Raw genomic sequence first — 20,137 nt, 5'->3', positions numbered from 1 at the left:
ATTAAAATATAAAACTGCACATCCACGGAACACAGTTTGAAAAACGCTGCTTACTATATGAATGGGGTGCGCAAGCTGCGTCAGTCAGTGTGCTGTTAGCTTTCTGTGTAAAAAGCCGGCTGCACAAATTCCCCCAAATGTCGCTGATTCCGCATATTTGCTCAGGTCCTTCTCGTATCCTTGACGAGCATTTTGGCAATTGGATGGATCTGGACGACATTGTGGCACCTTGGTCAGTTTCTCCCAACTACTACTACAGGCCATGGAGGGCCATGCCTCAAATTCTTTCTCGCATTGATCGTGGCTCAAAAATCACCACCGACAAGGACAAGTATGAGGTGTGTCTAGACGTCCGACAATTTACCTGCGAGGAGATCACAGTGAAGATTATCGAAGGTCAGATCGTGGTGGAAGGCAAGCACGAAGAGAAGGAGGACGAGCATGGAATAATCTCTCGTCATTTTGTGAGGAAATATCAACTTCCGGAAGGCTATCCTGTTGAAGATGTGGTATCATCCTTATCATCTGACGGTATTTTAAGTATTACGGCTCCAAAAGCGCAACCAATCCATAAGGGGGAAAGAATTGTATCCATAACTGTAACGAAACCTGAAAATAAGCTCTAAATATTATTATTGTAATTTAATTTTTCCTCATAAATGTACCTGATATGTAATTTTTATAATACTATTATGTCAATAAATAATTGTGTCATTATATAATCTGTTTCATTTATACAAAAATTCAGTAACTGAGGAATTCCAGAAACGTGCATATTGTATTTAAAGCAATGATAAAGTAGAAATTTAAATTGAAGTCATTTAGTATTGATTAAAACGTAATCTAATTATAATTTCTAATAGCAACAATAATAAATAATCTTATCAGAACTTAATCAAATTTTACTAATAATAAATAAGCATTATATACATAAACTAACTAAATTAAATTATCCAGTAGCTTTAGTTAAATTAATAAACTCGTTTTAAGCGGTAGAATCTTTCGAATTAAAATTAAAAATTATTTGTTAGCTTCCTTATGAAATCTTAAATAAATATTTTGAGTGATGGAAAATTAAAATCAACTGAATAAAACAAGCAATATTGCTTTTACACGACGTAAAAAAACTCTGCCACCATCTCTTCTAAATGAAGAGGACAAAAAGATAAAATTGAAAACAAGCGTTAAATACCTAGGCTTATTACACTTGGACTCCAGGCTTAAATTTAATAAACGTATTTTGGAACTTTGCTCTAAAGGGCCTGCCGCCATTGCGGCCCATAGACTGATATTTAATAGAAAACGCGCGCTAACTATAAAAAAATAAATTTTAATCTATAGACCCATTTTAACACATGCCTGTCCAGTGTAATAACATACAAGTCATTCAAAACAAAGCTATAAAAATAATATATAATACACCTTTTTATACAAATATATTATATAAATTATTTATATTATTGGATTAAAAGTATTAAAAAAATGGATTCGTATCGAGACACTTTGTCACTCTGCCTGAAGAATACAATCCAGAAAATGTTTCGTCTTCCATTTCTTCAGATGGAATATTAAGCATCACTCATAAAATTCTTGAAGAAATGATAGTGCCCATCGCAATCACTAAAGCTACGAATATTCAAATGAAAAGAAAGAAAGAAAATAATCATGTTAAGATCATTACCAAAGAATATGATCATGAGATACAAAATTAATTAATTTGGTATCTAATAGCTATAAAAGGTTCCTTAAATGTACAAACCATATTTATGTATGTATATCGCATATACATACATATATATGTATTATATATAATGAATAATGTAATTATTTATCATAACATACCTGCATATATCCAAAACAACAATACACAAAATCGCTGACTATCATATTATAATAATAATTAACAATTATTTTTTAATATCCAGAATTAAAAATGTTTAATTTAATTGCTTATTTTATTTTTAAAAATACGAAAGTAAAAGACTCAGTGACAAGATGAGGGGAAAATATTTGAGAAGAACGTCTGGTCACCTTAGATAAAGGTTATAAATCAAAAAGGCAAAAATCGGACATAATGTAACTAATTATAGAGTTATATAGTGATGAAAAATGAAAAAATGCTTTATTTTAAACCATGCTAAAAAAAAATTCGAGTACCCGTGTTATATAAGATAAATATTATAATAAAACGATTCATTTAACCAAAATAAATAATATAAAAACATATTTTTATATTTGCAATAAAATATCCTTGATGTATAATAATTTTAACTTACCTACTTTCGTTTGGAACATTTTTTGTCTCGTTTCGCCTACATGTAAGTCAACTTAAAATGAATGGAACATGAATTTGCAAAAAATACTTAAACGCATTAATAACCAGCATCTTTCCACTTCATCCCCTTCATGATAATGCTCTGACTGCATACTCTACATATGTACCTATTGTAACTTGTAACTTTTTTTTGATTATTTTATAAATATGTATCAAGGTATGTGAACTTCATGAAAATAAAAGATTAATATAAATCAAAAGCTTTATTTGAACACTTTTACAATTTACTGGAAAAACACTTATTCAATAAAATATATAAAAATAATACACTACGTAGTAACAATTATTCAATAAAATATATAAAGAAAATACACTACGTAGTACAATTTATTCGTCTTTAATAGCTAGTGGAGCGTCGCGATTCTTCGCCAACGTCCTCTTGCAGCACCTTGCTACTTCAGCAGCTTCGTGATCATGCTCCACCGTAAGCTCTTTCACTGAATACTCCACAGGTCCCGTCCTAACTATCGGAACGATCCTCTCATTCTTATTGGGCACTACAATCGGATCTCGAGGGGCAGTGATAATTAAAATTCCGTCCGAAGAAAACTCAGATACGACATCGTGCGGTTCGTACTCTTCGGGGAGGTTGTATTTCCTAATAAAATGCCTCATGATATATCCATGTTCATCTTGTTTCTCCTCGTGCATCGCTTCGACTAATATTTGGTGACCGATAGTCTTCACGCTGATCTCTTCGGGTAGAAACTGTTGAACGTCTAGGCATACGTGAAATTTACTCTTATCGCGTTTCGCAAGTGCTCTGGAACGAGCTTCGAGGGCTCTCGTGGAAGGATCGTTCCATAAGCGAGGGTAGATATTCATAGGTACGATCCCAGATAGTGGATCGTGGTGTCCGAAGAACGGATAGTAAACAGACATTTCGAACAGCAACAAATCCAAATAAATGTAGCGGCTACGCGCGACTGAGCCCCCACCGCTCTCGTCGCTGCTTTTATACTTACACCATCCCTACCTACCAGAGTACGGTCGAAAAGTCTAGATACAGTGCGGCTCTAAAATATATACGTTGAAGTAATTTTAAATTAATTAATCTCCAGATTAAATCAACTTTGGGTCAGAATAAAAATCAAATCTCAGTCAGAATTGTATTAGCAGCCTACATAGTTATAAGTATATTATTCAGGGTCAGAATAAAAATATAGGACGATTGTGTGAATTAAAAAATATTGTAACATATATAAGTACAAATGGGCAATAAATTATTTACTTTATAAATATCTTATAAAATATCTCTCTCGCACCAAAAGACAGGTTAAGTACGAGCGACCGTTGGTCAGAACATTGAACACCCTATGAATAACTCTCAATGAATCTATTTAATTGTATGTAGGGCGTGAAGGTTCAGAGCGACGAACGAAGCGAGAATAACTACACAGCGGCGCGAAGAGCACGCTTGGCTTGTTGTGTTGGCATCTGACAACATAAAACTGACCTTGAGGTTAAAAAATGGATAATATAATATAAATACTGGCTATTCTTTTCAAATACTGATTGAAAAAAATATTCTGTCTATCTGTAAAAATAATTATTATTATTTAATAAAAATTTCATAAATGGAAAATATATAATATTAAATGACTATTTTTAACTCCAGATAAAAAGTAGTGAAATAACGGTATAAGAATGGGAAAAAATAGTTTAAAATATATTATATATTTAATTAGACACAAAAAATCTAATTTTACAAAGAAGTGTTAAATTATAAGTTTATAAAATATATTATTATATTCATAAATAAATTATCAAAAAGCAAATTAATGCTTTCCGTTCACAATTGAAATTCTATTTTAAAATTAAGTTATGTAAAATTAAAAAATATATATTAAATAAATAAGCAAATAATGTCTCATTCGATAATCAAATAAAAAAACAAAAAAGGAACAATAAAAATATGTGTATATATAATATAAACCAGCAAACCGATGATTTTTAATATATATTTGATGAAAAAAAATTGTGCCAGTACTAGTCTAATATTATTTTTTTTCTTCTCATAAATATCATTGAAATGTATAAGTTACCATTTTTATACACATAATATATTTATGGACTATTGTAGACTGAATATTAGCAACTTGATTTGTCTTTGCTTCTATTAATAATTATATAAATATGTGCGACGTCATGTAAACATAGTGTCGTTAAACGAAATTGAGCGCAGCATTGTGTGGAGACGCTGCGCTTATTGAATCGCTGATATCGTATTTTTCGAAGATTATTAGTTAAGAAACGTAAGTTTCTTTAAAGCTTAACAGCGCCTCAGATTACCGCTTGTATAGTTTGCCCAGTTGACCAGCTCTGGTTACTGTTAAGAATTACTACTGACAATTATTACTTTTGTGGGACATGTGGTTCCACTATTTACGTTTCTTATTTTGGCGGCGCGACTCAAATTGAGTCCTGAAGTTAAGATCCGTTTACTCTTATTTTCTTTATACTGGGAACACTAATATTTACATTTACACCGTCATTTCGCCACACTTTCCCTGATATAAATATGTATTTTATTGAATTCGAACTTTTTTTCAGTTGCACTCTAGGACCCTGTGAAAAATATGGATACATCATTACTTTATGTTTGCGCAGAACTAAGATACAATCAAATGCAAACAAAATACGAATTTTAATTTAATTTCATCAACGCGTAAACGTTGAGTAAATTTTAATTTGTTTGCTCTATCTGAAGAACCACAACCTGATCTATGTATTATGTGTACATATTACATCTTTAGTGGTGAAGAACACATACGTATATACGTATTCAGTAATTTTCACTACTTAAAAAATATAACTAATAATAACTTATTTTTAATTTTCTACGATAGGTGGATTAATTATACATTTTCATTAAGGTGTATTAAGGTGTGGTTCTTAAGCTGTTTTTAGCAAAATATACTATTATAAAATTTAATTTACCCAAATAAATTTTACACACGAATTAAAAAAACATATTTATTTTTATGTATTACTAAAATTAACTAGCTTGTTGGATTTTGGCACAACGTGTATTTGCGACAAGTGACCTCAGTAAGCACATGTCAGCGATCAGCTGTGTTTTTTGGCAATGAAGATGGAAATATCAACAGTAAACAAAGCATCTATATGGTTTCATGATAAAAACTTCTAAGCAAATTCTTATTGTTAACATACATTGTATACAACACGTGAACTTAATCACATACTTACTGTATATTTCGACAAATCAAAAGTAAAATAAATCTACCCTATATTATATTATTGTATCGATTTATTCTGTGATTTTTAGTATATAATAAGTATCACTTATATATTTGCTAAATATTAACAAGTAATCAAACCTGATTTTTAAGTTGATACTTTACTTCTTTGAAAGTGATCATCTTTGGCTCATTTAAGTTAGTATATATGTACTGAAAACGAAAATAAATAATTAATTAGCGGTATATATTAAATAAATTAAGTTATATTTACATATTTTACTAAAACTAGCAAAGTATTTTCATTTTCGTTGACTAATTTTAAATCCACTACACAATTTAATGAGGGTGTGATTTATCAGGGAATTATTTTAAGATTTGTGCATTTACATAAGGTAAATCTTCAGAAAAAGATTCGTTGCAGACCGTTATTTATACATAATCTTTTCAACAGTAATGCACAATTGATTCGTTTTATGCTACAATTATTTTATATATTGCTCATTTAAAGGCAGTTACATTTGTTTTATATTTAACCAACCCAATAATATTTTGCAAGTGTAATAGATTTTAAAAGACAAAGAAATCAGTATGTTGTGAGTCGAAGGTAATAGCTACTTAACATAGTAGCATCAAGATTTGACAATTGCCTCACTAGCTGAACGAACCAATGATAAAAATAATAACATTTTATAAATACAGAATATTTTTTGTACGCTAATTTGCATTTATTTTCAAACAAAATTCAACTTACAGACAACTTGAATCTAGAAGATCTATCATTTTAACTCGAGTTCTAGCAAAGTTTGTTTAAACAACATACATCGCTGATTCTCAATGTACCAAATCTCAACTGTTCTTATATTTTTAGTAATATCGTAAACTTAAGGTAAGAAAGAGCAGTATTGAAGCGAAAATCACATGCATTATTGGACGTGGATGACATCTAAAACATTATTAAATTTATATAATTTATTTAAATACAAAAATATTTTAAATACACATTTTTTTAAAGCTATTATATATATCAGGAATTTAAAATTTCATAGTGTTTCCAGTTCCGCTCGTTTTCTTTTACGATGGTTATCAACCATAGGTGCCGGTTGCAAAGGAGCAACTGTGCGACTACACCAAGCTGTTAAAGCTTCACCGGCACCTTGACCCGCTCCCAACAGATCACGCTCGAGATAATCTAGTTTAGCAGTCACGAGCGGATCCGGTTCTGAATTTTGACATATATCCATTATGTGCCGGAAGCGATTGCGATACGTCTGTAAAATATTTCATTATTACTTATCTTGTTTTAAACAAAACACAACTTCCGATACTTACTGTAACCAAAGAATTTCCCACGTCTCCTTTCGGATCATAAGAAGATAGGTAAGTTCCAAATTCGTAATAGTACATTCCTAATTTGTGCAAATCGACAGCGCACGCGTCCGCTTTCAATATGTCTCTATAAGCTTCTTTGTACACTTTTGGAATGTCTATAGTTAATATCGGAGGACGCTTCGAGCTCAAACATTCGGCGAGCCAAAACGGCAACTCTAAATTTGTGCCTGGTTTTAGATCTTCTGAATCTGAGGACGGATCCAAAAACCCTGAAATAATAAATCATGAATATTAATTTCAATTATACTTATTATTATAATTTATACTTTGTATATTATATACTACTAGCGTAAATTGTGATTACTTTTTGAAACTTGATATTTAAGTATGACCTAATATATTGTTTATTGTTGCACTAGACACATTTAAAACTATCATGAAACATATCTGTCTATTCAATGCTGCTGTTAGACTGAAATATGTGCTTAAGCAATGGGAGATAGTTGAAGTGATTATGATACCAATACAAGGAAAACCGGCTAATATCACTTCTGCTCAGATTTATTTGAAACATTCTCAAGAAATATTATGATGCTGTAGTCCGGTAGTCATAGCAATTGGTCATAGAGCTGCAGTCTCACTGGATAGTATTTATTGTGAGCTATCAAGCGGCCACTGTATAAATAAATATGTTTAAATGTAAACGCTCCAGTTTCATTGATCCTTAGAAGCCCCATTAAAATAACCTTCTTAAGAGGCTTAAGGTTGCACGTGGACAAGTAGAAGACTAACTTTAGTAGGTTAGACACACGTGAAAACTAAACGTAAACGTCTAAATTACAGCTTTGGCTAATTTCACTGTTTAGACACCAAATTGATAACATATAATAAACAAGTGAAAGTACATTGGAATTTATTTGAATGCTGTTTCAGTACAATATTTGGAAATGGAATGCCGATTCAGTTTAAGAATATTGCATTTTAAAATTAAAACTTCTATTAAAATTCAATTTTTATAATTTTTTACGTCTTCGTTGCTGTGGACGTTAAGAATGAAACAGATCAATTCAACCCGAATTTTACAACAATAAAAAAGGGGTTCTACATGAAACGAATATATAACATAGTCAGAATTGTCCTCTTTTACATGGCTGGTTATGGAATCTATTGTTTTGCAATGCAAATCTATTGTTTTGCAATGCAAAGTGGTGCAGTCATGAAGACGTTCTATCTTCAGAATAAACTTATGATATATCAGTAAGTTCTAAAGCCTATCTTGACATATGAAAACTCCCAGAAGCAAATGTTACGTTCAACCTCACCTCACTTTATCAAAAGCAGTGCTTAACTAAAAATATGATGAAACTAGCAGTAGTGACTGCTAACATTTCTGATTGGAGCACACAACTCTACAATAATAATAATAATAAATAATCAAGAATGTACAATATATTTACAATTAATGCCCATACTGTAGTTAAGGTGACCAGATTTTGAAAATATCAAAGTCAAAGTCCGAAGTGATATTTTTTAGTTCACGCAACATCTCTAAATGAACAAATATATCCGAAATAACATTTTTAGCTCCTTTTTTCATTTTTAGTGTCCTTTGGTATGTTCAAAATTTGGTCACCTTATCTTAGTGTAGTATATAATAAAATTTGAAGGAAATTTGTACCTAACCGAGGTAAAGGCGTTTGTAAGCGACAGGATACACGTTCACAGCCCGCTAAAACAGCCCCAGGGGATAAATAATCAGAGGACATTGCAGCTCAATTTCACTGACAGCTGTCAAAGCCTTTCCGATGGCGCCATTTTGTAATGATGCTAGTATAAAATATCACGACTCGAAGTAACGAGTACTCGCTATTTCAAGTCAAGGGAAATTGTAAATTTAGGTATACATATTTAAAAGACAAACAATGGGATTAATATATTTTAATAAAATATTTTAATAAAAATTATTAAAAAAATATGTAATATAAATAGAGTTTCATAAATACGTAATCTGTAGTTCCTCTTGTACAGATACATGAGAAATTTGCCGGAGAAAAAGTACCAAATTTATATATTATTAAATATTTTTTTTCAGGCGCCCCTGTGGTGGGTCGAAAAAATTCAATTTTTCGAATATCGAATTTTATTATGGGTCAAAGGTTGCGTATTTTCAGACTAATCAACGAAAAAACATTGTAAAAAATCATACGTTGGATCTTCAGTTCTCGCAAAAGGTCAAAGGCTTGGAAAAATGACAAAAAACACAAAATTTTGCCTATACGCTCAAAATATACAGATTACGTTTTTTGACTTGATTAGCGTCTAAAGCGGCGTTCTACGTAAATAACAAACAGTCGCTGCTGCTTGAAGTATCTTACGTGAGTCATGTAGGACACTTCAAGCAGCAACGACTGTATGTTGTATGTTATTTTTGTGTCGCGTTCGTGATGCCAATTAGGTACATATTGAGCTGCTGCAGTACTATTTTATTAAAATATAATTTAGAATATGAAAGTGAACGATGAACGAGGTAGCACGAGCCGTTTATATCCATCAAAGTTGCCAGAGTGCTATCAAGTCTTGGCCATAATAAAAAAATAGGTCCCAAAAGTATATTTATGTGCCTGATGACAGAAAAAATAAATTTAAAAACCGTGCGCTACATTTTATGTTTATCCATCAAAGTTACCAAGTGCCGTCAAGTTTTGGCAATAATAATACCTATACATATATAAATAAACTCCCACGGTATATTATTTTAGTTGCTTAATGATAGAAAAATTATATTTACAAACCATGCGCTATATTTTAAGTTTACGCAAAAGGCTTAAAATTTAAAAAAAATCGGTGAAATAGCTGATGTCAACTCATTTGAAATTCCAGCTTTTTTAACTGTCGAAAAACAGAAATATTTTTAATCGATCGTAGAATGAGACGACGCTATGCCTTTTTGTCATTGTTTATGCATACACACAAACGCATTTCCTACTTAGACCCGATGTCGTCAATCACTCGCGGTTTCTCAAACGACCCACAGCTCTGTGACAAACAAAACACGATACACGCGTAATTTTATTATCAGAACAAAAGTTACCTGTACGTTTTCATCCAGTATTACCAGTACTACTCGGCAAATCATCTGAAGGCGAAGATAGAGAACGCAAACTCCAAACATGCCCTGCTTCGATATATAAAAAAAATCCTGAAGAATAATATATATTTGTCATATTTTTTATCATAACAAAATAATGATAATTTAAACTAAAGAAATCTAACAGACGCGCTCGTTTATTATCTAAAACATATTTATCATAATTGCATTTATTGCTATATAAAAAATAACGAAAATATGTGATATGACCAAAATTCCTTCCAGCAAATACACCAAAGTAAGAAAGTCCTTGGAAAATCTTTAACGCTTGACATATAAAAATAGTGGCATTGAGATCGTAATTCACTTAACATATTTACTGTTTTACAGTTACGAAAGATCATATAGGGCGCGTAATGAATGATGATCTGCAACTTAATCGACCACAAGAATAAATATAGCAATCGGTTAGGAAATGTTCGAATATTCCGAAAGACAAACCTTAATTGACTTTTAAAATTGTTGATCGTAATAATTTTTACCTAAACCGTCCATATGGCCGACTAGAGTACAAAAAACATTTTAACACATACTTTGGGAATTATAAATGGAGGCGTCTATAAAGTTTACCAATTGGAAAAAGGTTATAACTTTTTTTAATTGGCAGCACGTTTTTACTTTTTTTCTACAGCAATGCTACTATGGATATCTACTTCTTCAACAAAAAATCATTGTTTGTAAAGGAAATGTAGAAAGAAAAAGCGCGCCTCATCGCCTCGATGTATCCACAGAGTACCGACAAAAGTTCAGGGGCGCAACACGCCCCGGTTCATGTCCTATTTAAGGCACATTTTTCAATAAACGAACGCGATATTAACAAAGCATATAAAAACATTTTTTATTTTTTATGTATTCATTTTATAAAAAATGGCAGTGCTCTGAAATATATCTTACATCAAGAAGTATGTACCTACCGTACGGAATGCGAATCGTCAATAAATTGTTAAAATTTTGGCTAACGGATGGTAACGAGAGGCAATACACATATTGGGCCACTGCAGTATGCGTGAAAATGTTGTAACTTAAGAATTGAAGTTGCTTATTATTTAAAATTTAACTATAACAAAAATACTATTCTCAAAATCTTGATCCGTTTTACCCTCGCATAAGAAAAATAGAAACCATTGCTGGTAATTATTAAAAAAAAACTTCTCTAAACATAGTTTTTACCAAACGAAATAGGTTGGAACCTGTTTAACTTCCCCTTTCAAGAGAAGATAAGTCAACGGTTTATTTCTTATGCGTGCGACCTTAATCCACGTGAGAAGGCCGTCTAATCGAAAATCGAAGGTCCAGCAAAATGCTCAATATGGTTTTATCTCTTAATTTTTATTCTACGTACATTATACGTAGACTCACCACCACGTCCGCACAGTACAAAAACCAGCAGTGTAAGAATAGGGCGGGAGCTTACCGCTCGGATTGGGCGTAACGACTTCTATAACGAGCATGTACCAAATAAATCAGAACAGAACCTATAGAGTCAAATGTTAAAACACGTCATGTCACAGATACTCACGGGGCAAACACTTATTTATTTGTATTCGTATATTTTATATTTGATCTAACGTTTTTTACACGATAACTGCCTTAGTTTTAAACAGATTCCCATAAAACTTTTTCGTATCTTTTAAATTGACAGCATTTAGGGGGGGGGGGGCAGGTAGATACATTTTCATCTCCCTGAATTAGGTCAGAAAAATGCAAGTCATTTAATGAAATACCATAAATTTTAATGAAATCAAAATATTAAAAAAACGATAACTGACTGACCAACTTTTGCCCTCTCCCAGATTTTAAACCAGAAATTCTCGGGTTATCCCTCCAAGAAAATTAAAAAATACAGTCTCGAATCTATCCCGAAAATATTTAAAAATATTTAATATTACATGTGATGTATAAATGTTACAGTGATTTTGAATTTTTCAGTGAAGTTTTATTTTCACTAGTGAAATCCAAATACATTAATACCAGTTGCTTTGTATTTCTTCTAGCAAAAATATAATTTAACTAATAATGCTAGTAAAATAAAATGCTGCTCTAAAATGTCTATGAAACGTAATTTGACAGTTCCGAAACGTTTATTTACTGTTCAAACCTAACCTAACCTAATCTAACCTAATCTAGTGAAAGTTATAAAACTAAATAATAGTTTTAGAGCTTTTATTAGATCAAGTCTATACAAACTAAACCAACTCATATATTAGAGGAAAATATGCGGAAGAAGTACAGACTGGTGTTACATCTCGCATATTGCTTTATAGTTTGTCTGCACTAGGATATTTCTCTATCTTTTAAAAATATGTTAGCTAACCTATAGGACTTCTGATATAAAAGTATTGGTTAAAGTGTATTTAAGTCGAATTTTGGTAAATAGGAGTACGCAAAAACAATTATCACTTCTCAGAAGGCAAAAATTCACGTCAATAGCAATAAAATCGTGTCAGTACCTTCGTAATTACACTTGTTTTTTTGGCATCTGTCAACCATTCCACTGACTTGTTGGTACTTGTCCCATTGTATTTTTATGGACACCGACTGCAGGGACGTCATTTCAGATTTTTCCAAGGGTAGTAAAAGTTGTCCAGTCAATGGTCATATTTTTAATATTTAAATTTTTTATTTTTCTTAATATTCATAAATTCAAGGGGGTTTCTGTTTAAAATTCACGTCAAAAGCAATAAAATCGTGCCGTCTATAAAATATTTTTCTTAGAGAAAAATATAATTTTTACGAGCATACTTGTATTATGTATTTTTTATGTAATCACAAAAGCTCAAAAAATCACAAAAAGTTCAGCAATGAAAGGGTTAAACAATATATGTTTTTGGGCTCTCTTTGATTCTTTTTTTATATTAATCATGTTCATTTTTTCATCATTAGCAGGTATTTTTTTAAATTTGTAAAATTTACCGATTTATTGGTAATGCAAATTTCCAGTATAGTTTTCGATAAAACCCCTGCTTTATGATAACAGATAACTGTACTAACTTGAAATCGAAATTACACCAAAAAAATATGGTGGTCTGCGCTTAGTATAATCCACTACATTTTTTAAATCATAGCATAAGGATAAAGTCTGTTAAAGAGGGGAAACAATGGCTTCTTGCAACGTAATTAACTCTCATACGATGCATCAAAGATGTTTAATAAAAAATCTGATTCATGAAATGGTGAACTTTGTTAATGAAAATTACTTGAATGTCTATAAAAAGGAAACATTTAACTTTTTTTTCATCTTTAGATTATATCGCATAAATGCATATGTTACATATGTACATGGAATCATTACATCGTATATAAACAAATTACATTTTACTTTTATTTAAATAATGTGATATCATAACGATTTTAATCAATTAGGCCAGGCTAAAAAATTTCAGATATGCTAATTGTTTTTGTAAAGCAATTAAAATATTTTCTTGATTGGAGTGTGCATTTCACTTAGATTAGATTTTTTTAAATTAGAATATAATGCAAGGTAAAAAGTATCAGCCTATTTATGTTAAAATATATAAACAAACAAGAAACATATTTACAGATGGCGATTTAAAAATATCCGACTCAAACTTCAACTCCTCTACATAAAGGTTGATTAAGTGCAAATTAACTAAAATAGTAAAGAGCACACAACTTCCTAGGCATCTCATAACTAAAGAGTGTCAAACGTTCTCCTTTTAAATGTCATTCAATTTTCGCGCATTTAATGGCGAAATCTGTCAATTGTCAAGCAGGAGAGACAAAGTGCTTCCCAAAAATTTGGAGGCAAGTAAATACCACTCTTTCCACTAATGAAATTTCGATTGACGAGTATTTAAAAATTTAAATTAAATTATATAACGTGCGTTCTTGCATGCTATTGAATGGAATTATCAAGTTTTGAGGGTTAAAATAAGAATTTCTAGCTCAGCGGCTTCTTTTTAAAATAAAAAGGCAAGTTTTAATGAAAGCGATTAAAATATTTACATCTAATCAATTATATAAAATTTTAAACGTTTAAATCAAGCATAAGAATAACATGACATGACCTTTTCAGCATCTAGGAACAACTTAGACTCTGTAAAAGCAATTGGTCCAGCTTTTGTTTTGCGTTATTTTTTGCAGTTCATTGCAGCAGATAATAGTTGTGATTATTCACTCGGATCGCGTGACACATTTCGGAATCAGATGCATGAAAATACCTGAATCTATAAAGTTTCTCGCTACGCGATTCAAATTAATGATTAGTAACAATACCTTGAACTAAAATTAAATTTGTGACAGCATGAAACGTTATGTAATATCAGTTGTCAATGTACAGGAACAAATATCGATTTTTTCACCGCCGATGCCTCACCTGCCTCGCCTTAATTAATTGTTAAAATGTATGTGCGAAACCGCATATTTAACTCTGAAACTATTATACTAATTTGTGCATAAAATATGCAAAGCACAACTGTATTAATCATTTATTTAACGTACCTTTATATAAGACTGAAGAACATAAAGTAGTGATTCAGCTAGTGACATTATAACCGAGAATCTCAAATCTTTAATGTACTTTCCAGTAGCAAGACATCGTAAGGTTACAGTCAGTTTTTCTTTAGCAGTTATCGAATTCCTCATGCACGTACTTTGTTTAAACAAGTATGGCTTCGCCGTTTCCAACAAGTGGTCAAAACAGACATCTTTCATAAGATAATAATTTTCGTAGTCCTCATCTTCCTTCGATTCTCTTATTTCATTCAATGCATGTAGAGATCTTTTTTCAAAAGCCATTATTTTCTCTTAAGACGTTTTTTTATAGCCAAAGTTATTATTATTATTGCAATATCAGCTTTTTTTTATTGCAATTCATCGTTTTTTCTGCGGAAAACGTTCTGAAGAAGAACGATGTCAGTCTCGACTGTCGTGTAATATCGTCCGTCTGTCCATCAGTCCGCTATCAGTAATTTTACAATCAAGATCATGGACTGAACTGATGCTAGATTAAACATGTATCTCACGTTTATCGCAACGAGGTGGCGAGATTACAAGTCATAGAATTTTCATAAGCTTCCACAAGTCTTCAATTGTTCTTCGTTTATAACGGTTTTTGGTCTACCCCGAGACTCATTTAAAAATGTATATTACTAAAACGGATATTTTAAACCATAATCGGTTTGTTCTCTTGTTAGCTGTCCTTTCTCCGAACGCCTTGTTAATCTTTTTACCTGTCACAGCTGCATTGTGTCAAAACTTGAATCGTGTAAAAAAAGGATTCTCAACTTATGAGTTGACACCCTTTCGTTCAGAGCTGGAAAAAATACATGATTATGTAAAAAATAAACTTTGAAGGGCACAATATATAACCGATTTTCCCTCTAGCATTTTTTTGGTTACCATTATTATTTCATATTTTGGTAGAATAGTTACAGTCAAAAGCATCGAAAGGCAAATTTAACAATTTTTTTATAGCATTATTTTGAATAACTTGAATCGGCACACTTCGGTTGCAACGTTGATGTTTTACGAGAAAAGTTCCTAGGTCGTATTATTTCATGTTTTGGTGATGTCAACTAGCCGCCTTGATTTTTTTTGGGTTACGTTAAGATCGTGTCTACGCCGACAAACCTGAAAGTTTTAGCACCTAAAAACCAACATCCGCCAAGTTATAGTCGAGATACCGCCTGAAATATACGAGAAAGTCATGGAAATTAAATCGATATTATTTTTAATAAATAAAGAAATACATAAAATGTTTGTTTAATAAAAATAATTTAAATATCCAAAGATGTCCTTAAATTTGTTTTTTTTAAAAAAAAGTTGATATTGTCCTCTGCGCACGTAATTTCAATAAGTTAAAAAATAGATTTTGAATTTACCGAAATACCGGTAACAAACTTCGTAACGGCTATTTTGTGGGGTTTATTCAGCACCCAATTTTGAAGTTTTACTGCAAGTTCTGAGTAGCCCTTGCAAGAAGGACGAGCACGCTCTTCTTCGTCTTGGAGGTTATCGTCTAGTTACGAGCAGTTGAGCCTTCAGAGATCTATGCGTAGCGAAATAGGTAGCGAAAGGTGGAGATTTCGGAGAAACCGTCGACGCGATCGAAACGGGGCAGGGCAGGGCAGCTCTCGCGCCGACGCTCATCGAGCGGAGCCAGCATCCCTCGGCCGCGCCTGCGCCCCCGGGTTCTTCTCGCGCAATCGCGATCGGCCTCTCCTCGCGGGATCTTCTCGACCGGGCCCCGCGGTATGCGCTGACGACGAGACTCCGCGCAGCCATGGGGTGCGCTTCGTCGGCGGAGGAGCGCGCCGCCGTCGCGCGCAGCAAGCTCATCGAGAGGAACCTGAAAGAAGACGGCATCCAGGCGGCGAAGGACATCAAACTGCTGCTGCTCGGTGAGCGAGATCGAATCCGAGGCGCGCGAGCGAGAGGGGAGACGGGGCGCGGCGCGCGTGCGCGCGCGCGGAGCGGGGGGATCGGCAACCGTCGCACTCGAGCGCGCGCAGTACCGCCGCCGCCTCGCGCCTCGCTCGCGAAAGCCTCGTCTCCGCGATTCCGCGACTCGAGCTCGGGAAACTCTCGACTGTCGCGCGTCGATATTCGGGCGCGGCGTCGACCCTCGTTCGCGCGCGTCTTCCATCGGCTCGCGGGCCGACGGTGCTCGGTTCGGTGCGGGCGCGGCCGCCGCTGCCGCCATCTTGGCGTCGGGTGCGGGACAGTTCGCGTTGCCGGTGGTCGCCGCTGGTCGCCCGCGGTCGCGCGTCGCGAGGGTAGCGCGAAGGGCGGAGCGCCTATCATAGCCGCGCTGCTGTGCACGGAGGCGGCGCGCGTCATGGGGTGCGCCCAGTCCGCCGAGGAGCGGGCCGCCGCCGCCCGCTCGCGCCTCATCGAGCGGAACCTCAAGGAGGACGGCATCCAGGCCGCCAGGGACATCAAGCTGCTGCTTCTCGGTCAGCCCACCCCTAGCCCCAGCCCGCCCCTCCCGCGATATCGACCGGCCGGCGGTTCAAACGTCAAACCGTCGATCGAGCGGCCGCCCGCTTTATCGACCCGATCTGTCAAAAATTCGATCGCCGGCTGTCAAAAAACATGCAATCGGCCATGTTCCGTGACTCATTCTCCCTTATCGATACGCCCATATCTTTCGTACCTGTTGATTACTTTATATCACTCTTCTCTTACCCAGTTGTAACGCATTGGGCTAACGGCTGTCGCGTTACAATATTATATTTATCTGAGTTTGGGAACTCTTTCACTCCTGTGATTTTTTACTCCATAGTCCGTTTATTACACATTGCGAATATTTTTAGTTGAAAAAATTATCACTTTCAATACATTTCTCCTTTACTAATAGATAAGTAAAGTAAACGTGTGAACATATTTATTTTATGTATTCACAATTTCAAATAATTTTTCAATAGCATATTTTAAATTAATTAAAACATATTAATACAAAAAAGTAGTAAAATAAATCGCTGAGAATTGCTGATTTTTTAAGATTTACTTTATGCATTTATATGCAATATAAAATAATAAATAAATAACTCCCAGGTGTATACTGATAAATTAACAACGGCCACATGTTCATTCGCCAATATGTGAAGGCATTAAAAATATATTCTTCAGAGAAGAACATTTTGACTCAAAAATATCTGTTTTTCTTCTTCACAATTGTTGTTTTAAATCAGAAACATATCTTTATAAATTTATTCATATTGCGTATTTATAAAGCTATTTCAATATTTTATTTTTCAATTTCCTAACTAATTAAATAACTTCTTTCACATTCTTCGAAATCTCTGATAGATTTGCTTTCGATTTCGAGGCTTACAGATCATGTTAAATACATAGATCTAATGATTTCCATATGCTTATAATATAAGCAAATACCTATTTATGGCCCAAGTGGTTTCCATCAGACTTTTAAAGTAGTTTTTTAATCCTTTTAAGCAATAGATTAAAATCACGTAAATCGAAGAACAGACACTGACAACAAAAATATGTATAAAAAACAGTGTTCAATTTTAGAACCCTTGCTATTTACTGCTTCAATTTTAAGACCATTTATATATAAAAACTGTCAAACATCACGCGGAAAGGCCAGAAATGTTTATAAAAACGTGTTAAAGCCACTCTTTCCGTACTTTACGTATTTTTGATTAAATTCACAACTTAAAATTATATTTTATAAACTAAAAACCTAAAATTTCTCGTTACGCAGTTTAAAAACGCGCGTCGTTTTCTTAAATAAAATTATCGGATTTCGATAATAAAAAACATGTAAAATGTAAAAATATTTTTTTTAATTGTATAAGACAATATCTTAAAACGCGCGTTGGTGTTACTTTTAAAATTATTTAACATATAAATTTCCATCTAAGATCGATGCTTTTTTAAATTATAATATTTGGAGTTTGTTCAGTTCTACCGGCTCAGACTAATTGACCTAAAGTTGATTCCTACAGCCCTGATTTTAATAATAAAAACGCGTATAATAACAACATTCTTCTCAATTAGCGTTTCGTTGAGTCACTTGTTTTCGTTTCCGGCTAACCAACCGGCTTTGGAATCCTTGAATGAATCGACCGTTAAATTTATCGAGTTTTACGATTTACTAGTGTACACAATCGTTTATATTCCATGCGCCAAAAGGCAGATGGCTCACTCGAACAGCAGCGTATCAGGCTAATTTTTAAGTAAGCCGCTGTGTAATATATATAAACCCTACAAGTAATGAGTGGATCGATTGTTGTACTTATTAGTTATTTTTATGCTAAAACTAGTAATATTGACCCGATATGTAGATGTTTCAATAGTCTGAATATATTAATCTCAATATTTCATTTATCTTAATTTATATTATTAGTTTGATAAAATAAAATTTGTTATTAAATCAGGTAACTACAGAATGAACTGGATTTGTGATTATGTTAGAATATGTATCTGGTTCAACTCGATAAAAAAATCCAGACGTCTGGCAACTTTAGATGTGGTATATTTGTTTATTTATACTACATCGAACGGGTCAAGATTGTTTCATACGAATAACAATAAATTAATAAAGGCTCGTATTTTTCTGGTCAACGTTTATATTAAAAGGTCAGAATACATCGACCAGACTAAACATTAGATGGTCAGATTAAACATTAAATGGTAAGAATTATTTTTTGTCATGTCATTATCAAAATGTTTTAGGGCCAACTTGATTGGTAACACAATAAGCCAAGATTGCTCTCGCCGCCGCGCTGTCGTTATTCCCCCGTCGTTCGTCGCTCTGAATACCTTCGCATCCTACATACATGGGGGTGTTGAATGTTGACCAACGCTCGCTCGCGCCCAACTTGTCCGACAGTTTTGGTGCGAGCGAGATCATTTTTAAGATATTTCTAAAATAAATAATTCATTTCCCATTTATATTTATAAATGTTATACTATTTTTTTTTAATTCACATAATCGTCCTATAATTTTATTCTGACTTGAATAATATAATTATGACCGAGATTTGATTTTTATTCTGATCCAAAGTTGAAAAAAAAAGTTTACACAAATTTAATCCATTTTATAAGTTAATTCTTAACAGTCTGAAGAGCATTTTTTGTCATTATTAAAGATTCGTAGAAACCACCTCAGCTGTTAGCTATGCGTATTGGCTCGTCTTCCACGAGCGAAGCTATTCTCAGATTGCACCGTAAACAATAATATATTTTATTTATAATTATAAAATGTGAATTTCAATTTAAAACGATTCGACCTATTGATCCTATCACTTTAGCGTCCGACTTATTAGATTCATTTATCTCATTTAGAGCTCGATCGATCGCATTACCAATATAAATCAATGACTCAATGATTTTCATGACTCACGACGATTTCGAATCCTTCGACGTTTTTCTTTCTCGGCATTACAATATATTAGTGCTTTGGCATAGTTTACAAAAAGATCTTCATTGTGGCACTCTTTTTAATATTTTATATAAATTTAAAATCCTCCCTTAGTTGTAGATTCGCCAGTGTGTTAATAGTTCAAATATATATTTTATGAAAAATATGGTTCAAAATAATCTTATCTTCTCTTTGGGCCAGGCTTGTATTTATAAGCATTGAGACATTCGCCTATTCGCAATTAACGGCGTACTTTCTAGTGCCCGCTAAGG

The 20,137-nt window shown here is 33.3% G+C and overlaps 3 protein-coding genes and 1 pseudogene across 6 annotated transcripts in view; 2 read left to right on the top strand and 2 right to left on the bottom strand.

The window, feature by feature from the left end:
* On the top strand, positions 1 to 717 carry LOC148235929 (protein lethal(2)essential for life pseudogene; annotated as a pseudogene). The gene has a single exon (XR_015809327.1). The product of XR_015809327.1 is annotated as a protein lethal(2)essential for life pseudogene (transcript).
* A 1,806-nt stretch (positions 718 to 2,523) lies between these two features.
* LOC148235928 (heat shock protein 27-like) lies at positions 2,524 to 3,557 on the bottom strand. The gene has a single exon (XM_088184376.1). It carries the CDS (start codon positions 3,215 to 3,217, stop codon positions 2,663 to 2,665), a length of 555 nt encoding a protein of 184 aa, XP_088040502.1. The 5' UTR covers positions 3,218 to 3,557; the 3' UTR covers positions 2,524 to 2,662.
* Positions 3,558 to 4,316: 759 nt separating this feature from the next.
* Psf3 (DNA replication complex GINS protein Psf3) lies at positions 4,317 to 8,700 on the bottom strand. 3 transcript variants are annotated; one of them, XM_088184374.1, is made up of 5 exons: positions 8,546 to 8,700; positions 6,868 to 7,136; positions 6,290 to 6,806; positions 5,677 to 5,748; positions 4,317 to 4,903 (listed from the first exon to the last, which is right to left on the bottom strand). In XM_088184374.1, the coding sequence occupies exons 1-3, from the start codon at positions 8,631 to 8,633 to the stop codon at positions 6,579 to 6,581; spliced, it is 585 nt and encodes a 194-aa protein (XP_088040500.1). In that variant the 5' UTR covers positions 8,634 to 8,700; the 3' UTR covers positions 4,317 to 4,903; positions 5,677 to 5,748; positions 6,290 to 6,578. The 3 variants fall into 3 exon arrangements, with proteins under 3 accessions (XP_088040500.1, XP_088040499.1, XP_088040501.1); XM_088184373.1 differs by lacking the exon at positions 4,317 to 4,903 and having other exon boundaries at positions 5,225 to 5,748; XM_088184375.1 differs by lacking the exon at positions 4,317 to 4,903 and having other exon boundaries at positions 5,225 to 5,748; positions 8,551 to 8,688.
* A 6,999-nt stretch (positions 8,701 to 15,699) lies between these two features.
* Positions 15,700 to 20,137, top strand: part of Galphao (G protein alpha o subunit) — a 69,399-nt gene continuing 64,961 nt past the window's right edge. The window contains exon 1 of the mRNA XM_088184910.1: positions 15,700 to 16,932. Within this exon, the coding sequence (XP_088041036.1) occupies positions 16,260 to 16,932 (673 nt within the window). The 5' untranslated portion in view covers positions 15,700 to 16,259. The remainder of the gene's footprint in view (positions 16,933 to 20,137) is intronic.

Source organism: Plectrocnemia conspersa, unplaced genomic scaffold (assembly GCF_051122295.1).
Source record: "Plectrocnemia conspersa isolate PC_06_02 unplaced genomic scaffold, ASM5112229v1 ptg000004l, whole genome shotgun sequence".
NCBI lineage: Eukaryota > Metazoa > Arthropoda > Insecta > Trichoptera > Polycentropodidae > Plectrocnemia > Plectrocnemia conspersa.
The sequence above is the reverse complement of the archived record's forward strand: the minus strand, read 5'-3'. Positions and strand labels throughout refer to the sequence as shown.

Bases quoted from the DNA above. Each gene is read 5' to 3' on its own strand.
- LOC148235928 (XM_088184376.1), bottom strand. From the start codon at position 3,217: ATGTCTGTTTACTATCCGTTCTTCGGACACCACGATCCACTATCTGGG.
- Psf3 (XM_088184374.1), bottom strand. From the start codon at position 8,633: ATGTCCTCTGATTATTTATCCCCTGGGGCTGTTTTAGCGGGCTGTGAA. The intron at 7,137-8,545 runs GTACAAATTTCC...TTATTATTTCAG, and splicing joins AACGCCTTTACCTCGGTTAG to GGTTTTTGGATCCGTCCTCA. The intron at 6,807-6,867 runs GTAAGTATCGGA...AATATTTTACAG, and splicing joins TGGGAAATTCTTTGGTTACA to ACGTATCGCAATCGCTTCCG.